Source organism: Suillus subalutaceus (genome assembly GCF_016647625.1).
Source record: "Suillus subalutaceus strain FC151 chromosome Unknown DFJ58scaffold_9, whole genome shotgun sequence".
NCBI lineage: Eukaryota > Fungi > Basidiomycota > Agaricomycetes > Boletales > Suillaceae > Suillus > Suillus subalutaceus.
This window is the reverse complement of record NW_024540258.1, coordinates 351733-365417: the sequence shown is the minus strand read 5'-3', so window position 1 is coordinate 365417 and position 13685 is coordinate 351733. Positions and strand designations below refer to the sequence as shown.

General features: G+C 46.7%; 4 protein-coding genes across 4 annotated transcripts; 1 reads left to right on the top strand and 3 right to left on the bottom strand.

Moving 5' to 3' along the window:
- Nucleotides 1-45: 45 nt before the first annotated feature.
- Nucleotides 46-2401, bottom strand: DFJ58DRAFT_713848 (uncharacterized protein; the record flags this gene model as incomplete). Its single annotated transcript, XM_041383955.1, has 9 exons — nucleotides 46-78; nucleotides 194-420; nucleotides 479-709; nucleotides 805-1050; nucleotides 1133-1506; nucleotides 1556-1776; nucleotides 1810-1836; nucleotides 1861-2151; nucleotides 2207-2401. 9 exons carry the CDS (start codon nucleotides 2399-2401, stop codon nucleotides 46-48), a joined length of 1845 nt encoding a protein of 614 aa, XP_041249193.1.
- Nucleotides 2402-5099: 2698 nt separating this feature from the next.
- DFJ58DRAFT_763301 (uncharacterized protein) lies at nucleotides 5100-6019 on the bottom strand. The gene has a single exon (XM_041388604.1). The coding sequence runs from the start codon at nucleotides 5720-5722 to the stop codon at nucleotides 5195-5197; it is 528 nt and encodes a 175-aa protein (XP_041249192.1). The 5' UTR covers nucleotides 5723-6019; the 3' UTR covers nucleotides 5100-5194.
- A 1733-nt stretch (nucleotides 6020-7752) lies between these two features.
- On the bottom strand, nucleotides 7753-8232 carry DFJ58DRAFT_652570 (uncharacterized protein; the record flags this gene model as incomplete). Its single annotated transcript, XM_041381693.1, has 2 exons — nucleotides 7753-8019; nucleotides 8071-8232. Coding segments are annotated over 2 exons (429 nt in total), but the record flags the coding sequence as incomplete, so codon positions are not given.
- A 2588-nt stretch (nucleotides 8233-10820) lies between these two features.
- On the top strand, nucleotides 10821-13674 carry DFJ58DRAFT_722735 (uncharacterized protein; the record flags this gene model as incomplete). The annotated part of the gene is made up of 8 exons (XM_041384920.1): nucleotides 10821-11251; nucleotides 11299-11354; nucleotides 11404-11551; nucleotides 11605-11649; nucleotides 11706-12323; nucleotides 12383-12749; nucleotides 12805-12931; nucleotides 12995-13674. The coding sequence occupies 8 exons, from the start codon at nucleotides 10821-10823 to the stop codon at nucleotides 13672-13674; spliced, it is 2472 nt and encodes an 823-aa protein (XP_041249190.1).
- Between the last annotated feature and the right edge of the window lie 11 nt (nucleotides 13675-13685).

The following is a 13685-nucleotide window of genomic DNA, read 5'->3' as shown; positions in this document are numbered from 1 at the left end:
GCTGCTTCATCTGGGTGGTTCCAGCGGCCAAAGAAGTAGCTTGCTTCACAGCTGATGACTTGGATGGAGTGGAAGATCCTGCAGCAAGAACAAATTCGCGCTGGAGTTGTGCAGGAGCGTGAGCCGAACATTGAATCCGAGCACCAGTAGGACACAATGGCACAGGTAAGAATGGGGGTGTGGTTGGATTCACTGGAGTTGCAGGACTGTGGGACCAGTCAACTTCATGAATGTCGGTGCGAGAATAACGAAGGAGATCGAACTCTCCCAGGAAGCTGTAGTCAGCTATATCCTTCCATGATAACTGCAGCCGGGGGGGATCAAGGGCAACAGCCTGATTATTATACTTATTGATGGTGTTCCGAATCGTGTCCGAGCGTCTCTGCAATGCCTTTCCGATCTGTTGCCGTAGCTTGTATCCTGCCAATAATGATTAGTTACCATTGAAATTCGATGTAGTACAGTAATGTTAGCTTACCGGTGCCAGAAAGTGAGAGTTTGGACAACTCAAATAGACGCATCACAACAAGACGCTCTAACTCATCAAGAGCGACACGATACCTCTGTAGTGATGCCTCTTCCTTGTATTTCATATAATTGTGATCTCCTACTATCCAGCGCTCTTCTATCGCAAGCTGATTTTTGATATGGCTGGTGAAGGCCTCGGCATTCTGGAGCTTAGAGTAAGCTGCATCAACTCGAATTCGTGCTTGAGAAATAGAAAGGTTAATTTGTTGTAGATTACCAATGGCGACATCGGTCAAAGCCTGATTGGCAGCTTCTCAAGCTCTGACCCACTCTAACCTGTTATAATGTAAGTGACGGAAATGAAATATGACTTAAGAACCAGTGGGACCCACCGCCGTTCAGCTAACTCATCGAGGACTTGGACATAGCGGATTTGAAGATGTTCTTGGAGGGGCGGCTCTTTAGGAGATTCAAGGTATGACCTTTCATCAGCATGGAACCGGATGAAATCAGCATCGGTCAGGTTGAGGGCTTGTTTCACAGCCAAAAGTTCAGCCGTGAGCGTGTGTACGAGAGACAGTGCTTCCTGATAGTGGTTTCATAAAAATTGGCCTGTAAAAGTATTAGTAGTGGTGTGTAGTATGTAAAACAAGACAGTACTTACTCAATGCTGCGTATTTGTCGTCGTCCCAGAAGGTAAAATGCTCTTCAAGTGTTTGATGTCGATGGAATCGAGACGCGTGTCTTGTGCCTCGTGCAAGTTCATTTGAAGAGGAGAATACATGTTCGCATCCCTCACCCTCAGTTAGTCCAGTTCCTTCAATGTACATCGGGTGCCAATCTAGTTGGCACCTTCGATTGTGAGCATGACCGTGAAACACACCGACCATCATGCGCAAATTAAGGGATTGGGCAAGGGGGCCAAGACTGCTGTTGCCTAGCGTCTTGGAAAACGCACAGCCAATATCGTAGGCACAGCCAGCATTCGCTCCAAAGACAGACAGCAGTTGACTCATAAGAGCCAAAGGATATTTTGCTCTAAACTTTAAATTAGCACAATGCTGTCAGTGAATGAAACTTAACGTACAGCTCACCGCTCCGAACCATATCGCACATGAGAAGTACAAATCGATGCCGGCACGTAGCAACAAAGATGCCAGACTCATCAAAAACAGCAAACATCTTTTTCCGCTGCTCGGGCCCAGCATTTCGCCACCGCTCGGTACAATTGAAGGTCAACTCAGGTTCCACTGGCTTCGCGACTTGATCTTCCCAGTCATCCTGTATATTCAAATTTAGTTGGGTCAACTATTCAAGCACATACGCATATCATGAACATACCTCTGATCTTCTCACTGTATCCTTGAACTTATCAACGGTTACTCAATCGACCCAGTAATCAGAACGAGCTTGTCGAGGATCTACCCGTGGGGTAAGGCCGTAAGTCAAAGACGCCCATCTTTTGAGACTGTTATTGCCATTGATGGAGAAAAGCCGGTCTATCACCTGTGGCGCCTCCTCGTCGAGTTTGTAGGAACAACATGGGCATGCATTTAGTATCCGCCAATTGGGAGTGTTGCGCTTGAGTACTTCGTTTAAGCGGCAATCAACACGATGTAAAATCTCAAGATATACATCATATGCATCTGAGAATTGTGAATTTAGGTATGGTCGACATGGCATCTATAATACAAGATCTAGTAGTATCACATAAATTATGACACATGAGAAGACCTACATTGTGAAGATGGCACAGCACTTTGCACTGTGCCTGGATACTAAATCGTGGGCAAGTTCGATGGTATTGACGATAAGTTGCGAGGGTTCGGATGGAAATGGCAACCGATGGATATAGAGGAGAGCACCCCAAATAACCATGGTAGACGAGCGTCTCGTTGGGGTAGCGATGGGAGATCAGAGGCTGGAAGGACATCTGCTGACGGCCTGCAGAAGGTCAAGAAAGTACTACATAGCTACAAAAACGTACCAAACATGTCGACCAAGTAGATGTCAGTCAGCGAGTGCCCATCACTCCCGTCAATAGCCACATCAGCATCTGGAATATGTGGCATCCCATCCCCACGATCGTGCAAATGGTAGTCGAGATAGGCATCGACCAACCGGTCAAGTTGGCTGTTCCATTGCTCCACTTGAAGCTCTATGCGGTGTCCTGCATGATTTGGGAATCATGCATGGACATGACTACTAGGTATCCCCCTAAAAGACAAAGTCTGTTAGCTTAGTCCTCAGACTAGTCAACCCATACCTTGGTATCAAACCTTGGTCCAATAGTTTCAGTTTTCCCTCAGTGATTCATGAATCCACCATGTTTTGAAGAAAAGTCATATGTGAGATGGGAATCACATAATGACCTAGTTGATATGAGAAGCAAAATGAAGGTTAATGTATTGCCTTTCATTTGGCTTATTCACTTTGGCTAGAGAAACCCATAGAGAAAAGTTCAAAGCCTAACAAAAACCTATCTAAAAAGCCCGCGTATTGTGTACTATTATTTGTTCCATTATTCCTGAGTTGTTTTCTCTAGTGTTTCTTTACTTTACTTTTCTATTAGGATGCTCTGACTAATCAGATGCTTCATAAAATTGTACCTACAGGGTATGATGTCATAATGATGTCATAGGACTTCACCTACACTCCTGCAGGTATTTTGGTTGAAAGATATGATATCATAGTGATGTCATAATGATGTCATGTTCCATGGAATTTGCTAGAACATTCCAATGACTCATAATGACTCATAGTGACTCATAGTGACTCATAGTGACTCAGAATGATGTCATTATCCCACCATGAATATTCTGGAATGTTCTTTTGCACCTGCTAGAACATTCTGCTCCAGTTTTTGGAATATTCTTCTCACATTCTGAAGTCATTACATCACCTTTTTACTTACATAATATTCCCACACAAAATGTATATAAGGAGAGCCCATTCTCCCCCAAAAAAATAGATCTCCCACTTGTTGCATTCAAGAACTCCCACTTGAGCAAATTGAACTCTCACCTAAGAAGCTTCAGTCTGAACAAATTGCTGCTTACAAAGCCCATTTCCTTTGTAAGAACTGTCCAGACAAGTGCAGGGAAAGTGTTTCCCTTGAGATTACGTAAGTTTCTCGCGATAGAAACCCAGTTTTGTGAGACCAGTGTTCTCACCACGTAGTGTTTACTGACCAACACGAGCTTTGGTCACCGTTGTTTTTTTTGTGAGACCAGCATTCTCACCAGGTATTTGTATACTGACCAACACGAGCTTTGGTCATTGTTGTTATTTGTCATTGTTTTATATTTGTCATTTGTTGTTATTTGTGAGACCAGCGTTCTCACCAGGTATTTGTATATTGACCAACACGAGCTTTGGTCCACGTAGTCACATTTGAGACCAGCTTCTCAACAGTTAACCGTATATTCAGGAAACCAGTTCAAGTGTCTAGACGGTATATCCTAGACAATCCCATAGTTTCAATCAGAGATAATAAAGCTCCGGCTAAGTTAATCTGACTGATTGGTTTAGCGAGCCTCCCAAGAACTCACACGTTATCTACCACGAAAGAAGAAAAGTCGTAGACCGTGTTAATCGAGGACTGGCAAGAAGTCTTATCCAGTGTAATTGTGGTGTCATTACATTCTTACACTGTATTTATATAAGACCCTCGGTTATTAAGACAGCGGTCATGTCGTGTGCAGGAATCAACATAGCAGCTGAAAGTATGAGCAAGCAAAACAGCTAATTGGACTAGGGCATACTTACTAGTTTGATAAGCTAGCGACCTGCTCTGATAAGCCTTCAAAGGCTTCATACTCCCCACCCTCATGGCTGATATCAAGACCTTCTTCACCTGGTGGCGCCGTGTAAGGTTCATTGTCGATGTCCATGCCAACGTCAGAGATCATGTTCTCGACTATCTCACAGTCTACAGAAGACATCTCTAACAGTAATCTATGTTCAACGGCTCGTATATTACAAAAAAAAACATGAACACTCACCTGATATTTCCTGTCTTCTCTTGCTTTGCAATGACTCCTTCCGTTCACCTTGCTTACTAGCTGATAAGACCATGGTCTGACGACTGAGACCACAGAATTTATGTTTGATGGAGGCTTTGGACAAGCCGGAGACCTTTCTGGAGGAGGAACCATGGTTATACATCAAGTAGGTCCACTTATAGAACACCGGCAAGTGGCTTGACGCTGAAGAGGACGATGAGGAGGGAAAGAGAACGGCGTGGGAATAGTTTCTAGGAGGAGCGGGAGGTTTGGCAAGGAAGTGGGGGTTACCGGATAAGTAATAGAACGGAACGGAACGTACTTACCCGAATTACCCTGTGCCGATATTTAGATGCAGGTATATCTAAGGACATCCTGCAGTATTTGGGGCAGGATTTATCGCTGGTGTAGAGGATTTGAGCAAAAGACTAATGTGATAATTGGCGAGACACGTTATCGGCTACTATTATTATAGTTACTTATTGGGAAGGTCAGGTGGATGCTACATAGTGTGTCTGTCACGTTGCTCGACAACATAATACATACTCGTCTCTCAGTTTCCTACATTAGATTATAAAAATTACATGCCCAGCTTGCTACAGACTGTCCGCACATAATCTTGGAACAGATTTTGCTCGCGTCTTGTGTACAATGACTTACAGAATTTACATTAGCTAATCGTAAATTTCTCCAGATATCCCGACTTGTCTCCTGCCCAGCGACTATTTCCTGAGCTTCTCGAGTTTGTTCTTGGCTAAATCTCTCAAGTCCTTCACAGAAATCGCGACCCTCTCTCTCTGCTCTAGTAAACCCCGCCTTTCCGGGTTCCCTATAAGATAATCCACAGCTTCGATGAGCTGCTCGAGTTCAGCCACTGACATGCACCCCATGAACTTCTTCGTCTCTTCCACAAGATCGGAAAGGAGTTCGACACAGTGTGTGTTGCCAATTGTGAGAGGAGCGGAATGCCACGCATTTCTCACCATGTGCTGCCACTTCTGCTTCTGCTTCTGTCCCTGCTCCTCCCGCTCCTGCCTCCACTCCTCCCGCACTTGCCCCCACTGCCACTCCTTGTTCTGCTCCAACCGCCGCTCCTGCTCCTGCGGCTCCTGCTTCCATATGGTCTGCAGTTCCTGCTTATCCCAATCATTGAATAGTTTAACGAAATTACAATCAGGTCCCAGTCGGAGGAAGATACCAACTAGGTAAAATGCATATGGACGGAGAGCGTCGAGATTCTTGGTATACATATCGGACCGGTAGCACTCCGCAGCGATGCTACGGCACCGACCTATATGGTAATCCCCAAACAAATATTGCTTCCAGGCCGAATTCTTCGCCAGGGCAAAAACAAGTTCGAGATAGCATAAGTCGCGGTCAGGATGGAAGAAGCGGTCAGGACCATCAGGACCATCATTGGTGGGTGCGGGTGTTGCACCTTGTTGCGCGCGAACCGCAGTAAGGATAGCAGGGGAGAACGCATCAATGACATTGATGGAGGCCAAGACTTCTCGGGAACCGTGAGCAGCGCGAAGGGCAGCATGACGTAAACGGGGAGGCATGCTGCTGCCCATGCAGGTGATGAGCTTCTCGATGTATAGTTTAGCGGACCCGCAGCTCACTGTCATACTACTCAGTAGTACAAGGATGTCACCTGCTGTCTCGTGGTCGTTGGCACAAACATCGCCAAGGTATTCCACTAGCCAATCGAAGTCTTCTGGCAAGGGGGAAATGCCTTGCCGCGAGATTTGAAACGCCCACGACCAGGCAGGCTCTAAAGGGGATACAGAGTGCGAGGATGCGGGGCGCGAAGATGCGGGGCGTGAGGATACGACATGGAACCAGAAGCGCTTCACTTTTTGCAGCGCTGCCGATGAATCGTCTTGAGATGACATCGCTCGTGAATAAATCTTCAAGCACACGCCCAGCTTCCACATCAACGGAGGTGGAAATACATCATGGTCAAGCTTTTGACAGATGTCGTCGAAGTGCCATTCTGGGCGGATTGTCTGGATTTTCTTCCAAAGAGACTCGGCAAGTTGAGGCAGAGCGACACTACACATTCTCTTCATTAAATATACAAGAGGAGCGATCAAATGAGTCAACAGCACCTTTTATCAACACGAGTGATGTCCTTCTTCAAGTTGTCAAACTGAACCCCAAACATGATGCAAGCAAGAAGAGTGCAGTTTGCGATTTGAGGCGACTGAAAGGAAGGAGAGGATAGGAGTTTTGATATCACTGTCATGGCGAGTTTTGTTGCAAAATCTTTATCCTCAGGCGGTATAACAAAGTGGAAAGGAAGAACGTGAGACAGCCACTGGAGGACATAGTCGGGATAAGCCCCAAATTTCGATGAAGACTGCCAGTCAGAAGGTGGTACATATGCCGCACCAAACAGCTTGGTTGTCAAAACAAGTACACTGTCATTGACCTTCGTCCTCTCCAACATCTGGCTAAACACGTCGAGGTCTTTGCTTCCCTCGCCATAGTGAGGATATTTCTGAAGGATATCGTTGCAGTGTAGATGACAAATAGCCATTGTATATGCCGATGCCTTCTCCTCCAACGACGGTACAATTTGCCCTTGAAGGTCCAAGCAGCTTGTGTAAACGTTATAGAGCTGACGTAGAGTAGCTGAGACGTCAAAATCCAGAGGCCAGTAGACATGAGGAACAAGGCTAGCAGTGGCGTAACATACTTCAGGATCTGTAGATGTCTCGACTAGCCACCTGATGCAAGGTGCTTCGAGAGAGTTGGTGGGTGGTGTGTCCTGCAGTTCAAGCTTAGGGAGGGGTTGATTCCCCAGGTTCTGGGTAGGAGTTTGGGCTTCATGGTCCGCGTCCCTTGTCAGAGAGCACCGCCAGTGTAGAAGGCGCTGAAATGCGCCGAATAACGGCTGAAAACAGCGCCATGCGAACGAGCATGCCGCAAGCACATGGTGAATGCGCAACTTGCTCAACTTGCGCAATATCTCTGATATCGGCGTCTGAAATGGACAAGCGGGAGATACCAAAGATACCATCACCGTCAGGGAATAGAACGAAAACCCGAAGACCGTGGTTGCAATGATGACCCAGGCGACACTGTGCTGCTCGTACCACATATTGGCGCCGAGGGCAATTCCAAAAAGAAGAAGAGAGAACTGCAGTAGGATCGGGAACGATTGCATAACAGCCTCAAAATACCATGTGCCGATGCCGTCGAGCCTCTCTTGTCTGCGCTGCTCTCGTTCCTCCTCCGAGCCGTGGCCATATCGCTCCGACTTGTAGTATCCGAGCCACTGCTTTCCCAGCACGGCCCCGAAAGCAGCGAGTAAACTGAAGGACAAGCTTGCGTAGGCGATACATTGGATCCTTATGGTGGCTGTGGTCGGCGACCAGGTAGATGCTGGCGCTGCTGGCGTAGACCCCGCGGCAGTGAAGTTGCCGAGTCCGATTTGGACGAGCTGTGTAAGAAGGGCATGCGTGGTGTCGTTGGGGTCTGGACTGAGATTCGGCTCCATGGACACAATAAAAGCAGCGCCGACGGCGGAAAACAGACCAGACTGATCGACATCAATCCCAACACAAGGCAAAGGCGAACATATGCAACTTACAAAGATTAATATAATCTTCATGTCATTGTTGTATCGATACAGGAACTCATCGTCGTGTTCCTCAGCGACGCTTTTGTATGCTGCCCAAAAACGAGAGCGGTCGTCCTTGCCGGTCTTCGAGGCAATTGTTGAGTCCTTGAGAATCTCCAATACTTCCTTCATGACTTTCGCTCTGCGGGTACAGTATCGTCAGTTGTGACCCCTTGGGTTATTTGGCTGCTCACATTTCGCTTGGACTTGGCTGGCCCTCCTGCCCTACGTCCTTTTGCTCCTCGCTGAGATGACATGAGCATGTTCGAGATTGCGACTGAGTGGAACTCACATAGCGACGGGTGAATTGTCCTGCATGTGAGATTCTGTTGGCTGAGGAGGCCCAGGGTCTGAGCTGGAATTCGTGTAAGGAGGGCGCCAAAGCATCAAGGAAGAAATGCTCACATTCCCGGTGAAGTCACAACCGAAGGTCTATAATTTTCCTTCTCACTGTGTCGCTGTCAAATGGGGAACTGAGATTCCAGGAAAGTTGCGACTCACTCATCAAGGTAGGCACTGTCTGTGCTACTATGTTTTGAAGCGATTGATTCTCCCGACATGAGTTTGATGGAAGGGTTTCAGGGATGGAGCCAAGGATTGGGAAGAGTCTAAGGTGAGAGGACAGAAATGAAAGGTAGTAGTACACAACCAACCAGTCAGGCGGCTATATAGGCATGACGAACATCATATGGGATCATGGGCCGTCCTTGAGGCTCGGCTTGGCCCGGCCCAGAACAATCGAAGTGTCTGCAAGGGCATCGTCGGGGTTACTGGTAGCGGTCAGTCTCATCGATCTGTCATCTACAATAGGCGCCAATGCAGCGTCTCAGCGTTACAAATAGGCGGCCAATGGGCATGCCGCATGATATGAACGTTCGATGAGATGGCGTATGAACGTTATTGGAGTATTAAGTTACAGCGCTAAGTGACAACTTGACGAGTCAGAGTAAAATGATAACAAACCTGTACTACATACATCATGTGTTGATCTAGCAGGCCCTTAACTTTGCTTCCGGCGGTTATTCTCTTCGTTAGATAAGGTACTCAGTACTGATCGATCATCCACTACATGTGGTCTCAATGTTGCAAATGGACTAATGGGCGTCTGGTTCAAAGCCACGACGCTGCTGAGCGCCTAAGCGGCCATTCAAGCAATATCCGGATTCCCAAGCTTCAGGTTATTTGGATCATCGATATATACAATAGGCGCCACTGATGCAGGGTCTCAGCGTTACAAATAGGCCAATGGGCATACGAATGTTATCGGCTGAGTAGCGGTCAGTCTTATCAATCATCTACCTAGCGCCAACGCAGGGTCTCAGCGTTACAAATGAGCCAATGGGCGCTCGAACGTTATCGGAGTAGCGGTCAGTCTTCTTGATTATCTGCAACAATGCAGGGTCTCAGCGTTACAAATGGGTCAATGGGCGCACGAACGTTATCGGAGTAGCGGTCAATCTTCTTGATTATCTGCAACAATGCAGGGTCTCAGCGTTACAAATAGGCCAACAGTAGGGTCCCGGGAATTAGGGTATGGCGTCTGGTTGACAGGCTAATTAGCATGGCCCTCGCAGAGGGCCAAATTTACAGGTGTGAATGACACGAAATTCACACAAATTTACTGACGGGGGTTCGGGGGCAGAGCCCCCGAAAGCTCCAGCTTTTGACGCTGATTAGCGTTAATTTGCAGGTGAATTTCACCTAATTGACTGTAATTTACTCTACAGACTCCCATGTCTCCCACTCGTCATCCATTGGTGTCGTCGATGAAGCTTATTGATGATATCTGGCGGAACTCCAGTGCACGTAACGAATAGCATCAGTGCGTGATCCCCATTCATCTTCAACTGCTTTGTTCCTTCCGTAACATATGCCTTATTGAATGGCATGACTGATTTTGAACTTGATGCAGCCTGCAACTCCATTCTCGCTTTCTTCATTGGCCGTTCTGTTACCTCCGACGCAAGAACATGTTCGTTAGAATCCGAGTCCAATGCTTCTTCTGCGACCTTTGCTTTCCCTCCTGTTGCCTGGGACGCCATATACTCTCTTGCTTCTTTCCGCCACTCTTTCGCCATGCTTGTGTCGCAGTTCAGCCAGTCGATCCTTGAGATTTGGCTCCATGTAAGCTGTAACGCTGTTGGAATTATTACGGACTGATTTCAAGTTCTTAATTTTCATAATATTTCGGTCGTCATCGGCATAATGGTGTTCGACCAAATATAAATTTTATTTCAACTATGTAGATACTAGAGCCACAATAAGCTATGCAAATCTTTCAAGCGTCTGAGCTGTCAGGATTGTCCAGTATATCATATATAAGCTTTTCAGGTGTTCTGGGTCCAGTAGAAACAAATTCACCCAAATTGACACTATGTTTTCGAGGGTGTGAAATTGACACTGTCATTCACGGTAAATTTGCAGGGTAAATTAGCTGGGCAAATTTGCCTGGTGCAAATTCCCGGGACCCTAGCCAACAGGCGCTGGCTTCTCTGGCGGTTATTCTCTTCAACGTCACTCATTGGATAAGTACTCGCTAAAATTATCTAGTTCTAACGTCTATACTGCCGCATGTGCTTTATATCAGACCTTACCGGTCATCGCGGCTGGGTCCCTGCATTATGATTTCGATGTAAATGGACTAATGCCAAGCGCCTTTCCTTGGTTCAAAGTCAGGGTGCTGCTGAGCGCCTAGGCTTACATTTCCACCTCCCCATATGATGAATCCCCTATGCACTATCACCGTTAGCAGTATCACTATTTTCCAAACCATTCAAGCAGTAGTGCAAGCTGCAGCTCTTCTCCGTGATTATGTTAATTCTTTGAAGAACGCTGACTCGTCCTATCAGAGTCTGCTGCATGAATTCGATTCAATCCTTGGAATCCTGACCACGATCATGATGATCGAGAAAGATACCTCTCTTTCAGACGATCTCCAATTTTCTGTTTCGCGACTGGTGTCCGAAGATAGACCAGTCACGAAGTTGAAGGGAGAACTGAAGGAACTCCAACTGAACGAGGAGGAGAGGAAGAACATGCGCGCCATATCCAAACTTTTTTGGCCGTTCAGGAAAAAAGAAGCAGAACGGATTGCTGAAAAATTGAGAGGCTATTATCGCGACATCACAGTAATTCTAACAATAGACCCGCGGTGAGTTGACTCGCTCGTGATGATTGCTAATGCTAACACAGCGCCAGGAAAATCCTCAAGAACGTCGATCAAACAGTCCAGGAATTAAACAAGCACCAGAAAGGTAAACGACTTACCGCCAGCTGTTTTCTCATCGTGTTCAATGTGCATAGATGAGCAACGTCGACAGTTCCTTAAATGGATGAACCCTGTGTCCTGTATTGAGAAGCACAATGCCTCTTGTCGTCAACGCAACCCCAAGATCGGTCATTGGATTTTCGACGCCAAAGAGTATAAGGACTGGAATAATTCAGATTACGCGTTTCTATAGTTGAATGGCCAGCGTGAGTTGTATCATTCACCATTATATGCAGGTTGTTGATACTAGCAACAGCTGGACATGGAAAGACAATACTAGCGTAGGTTCAGACTCACCTGAAGAGTTGTCAGAGAGCTCAGATTAACTTCTGAACAGTTCTTCCATTATCAACAAAATTCAGGGTAGCAATATAAAAGAGCCACAGACGCTCGGTTACTTCTATTGCAGTTTTCAAGACGACAGGACCACAAACGCGGCTGCAGTATTCCGCTCCTTGATCGTTCAGCTGCTTCAACAATCTGAGCTCGACTGGATCACACAGATAGGCAAGCAGCAAGAATCGAACAAAAAAGGGGGCCTTGTTTCTCTGCAAACATTCTGGCAGCAAAACTATGATGCAAAGCCTCATCCCACACATCTGGAGTCTCTACTAAAGCTTCTTGTTGAGGTGTCCGAGATGGTTCATCGACCAGTTCTTGTGATTGACGCCTTGGATGAATGCAAGGACTACCTCGACCTAATCAGACATCTTGAAAAACTTCCTGAAGATACTCGACTACGATTTTTCATCACCAGTAGAAGCATGCCAGACGTCCAAGACGCCTTTCATGGTCTCCCCATCTCCAAATTGTCGCTGAAGGACAACGCACGACAAATGAAAGACATCCGCGTGCACATTGAGGAGCAGCTGGAAAATCAGAAGCGTTTGTCACAACTACCCGATGCGCTGAAGAAGACAATTTCGGAGAAATTGTTGGAAAACGCCCAGGGCATGTGAGTAAAGCAAATTCCGCTCGCTTTTTGGAACTTCATCGGCATATGATCGCACGCAGGTTTCGCTGGGTTCAGTGTCAACTGGACGAAATCGTGGCTTGCAACAAACTCGTCGATATTGAGCCAACCCTCGATAAAATTCCAGCTGGTCTTTACGAGACCTATAATAGGATTATCGAGGCTATCGGACGGAGAGGACCAAGGGATAACCAAATCGCCCACAGTTGTTTACTTTGGCTGGCCGGCGCATTCACCCCGTTGGTTTTTTATCAGCTTAACGGAGCGATGATGATTGAAGTCGGACAACCAAAGCTTAATCTGAACTATGGCGTTAAGAATCCTATGGATATCGTGGCCGCGTGCGGAAGCCTCGTGACCTACGATGAGAAAACTAGGGTCGTCGCTCTATTTCATCATAGTGTCAAAGTATGATATATCAATCTTTGTCATCCTGCTCGCCGGCTGATGTGCTTGCAACCAGGAATACTTGATCACTTGTTCTAAAGGCATCTTCAAATCGATCTCAGGCATACACACACGGATCTGCAAGCTCTTGATTACGTATGTATTATACGACTTTGTCTCTGTAGATGAGATATACCCAGAAGGTGTGATACTATCTTTCACGTATATGAGCTTAGGAACTGATGTTTTGATATGTGAACATCCAGCTATACGACGCCATTCACAATTGTCACATCGTGACGATGTCAGTGAAGACCATCCGTTGCAGAGCTATGCAAACCAAGTATGGAAGCACCTCGGACATGTTTCGGATGAAGATCCTGACGTTATGACCGCCCTGACGCGGCTGAACACGAAGTTTCTTCGAAACAATGCGAAACACCCTGTGCTTGCTCCAGGCGAATTTGAGTATAAAACCAGGGGGTTGGATACCACTGAAACTTCGCCCTCACTTTTATTCATCCTACTTGAGCACGGCAAGCCGTGGATAGTCGAACATTTCGTCAAGAAGTACCCCTATCCACCGGACATGGATCTTGCCCCTGGTTGGGGTTCTTCCATGATTTTCGTCATAGCCAAGAACCCTCGCTGCCTCCGGATTCTCCTGAATAGGAGCGTCGATCTCAATAAGCCTTCTTCGTTCAAACCTGGTTTGTATGGCCGATACAATTGTAGCAGCTCCCATACTCCAATTTCGTGGGCAGCTGTGACCGGAAGCGAAGTCGCCATGAATTACTTACTGTCACTACCGGAGGTCACGCTACCTGATGACATTCTGTTCATGGCTGTGAAGGCGGACAAACCGTCGCACCAATGTATCCGCCAATTTCGTCGACGCGGTGCGGATGTCGATTTCACCCAACTCGTAGGAAGGCTCTCACGGTGATACTCGATGAT

Coding starts and splice junctions, on each gene's coding strand:
- DFJ58DRAFT_763301 (XM_041388604.1), bottom strand. CDS start 5,722: ATGTATACCAAGAATCTCGACGCTCTCCGTCCATATGCATTTTACCTA.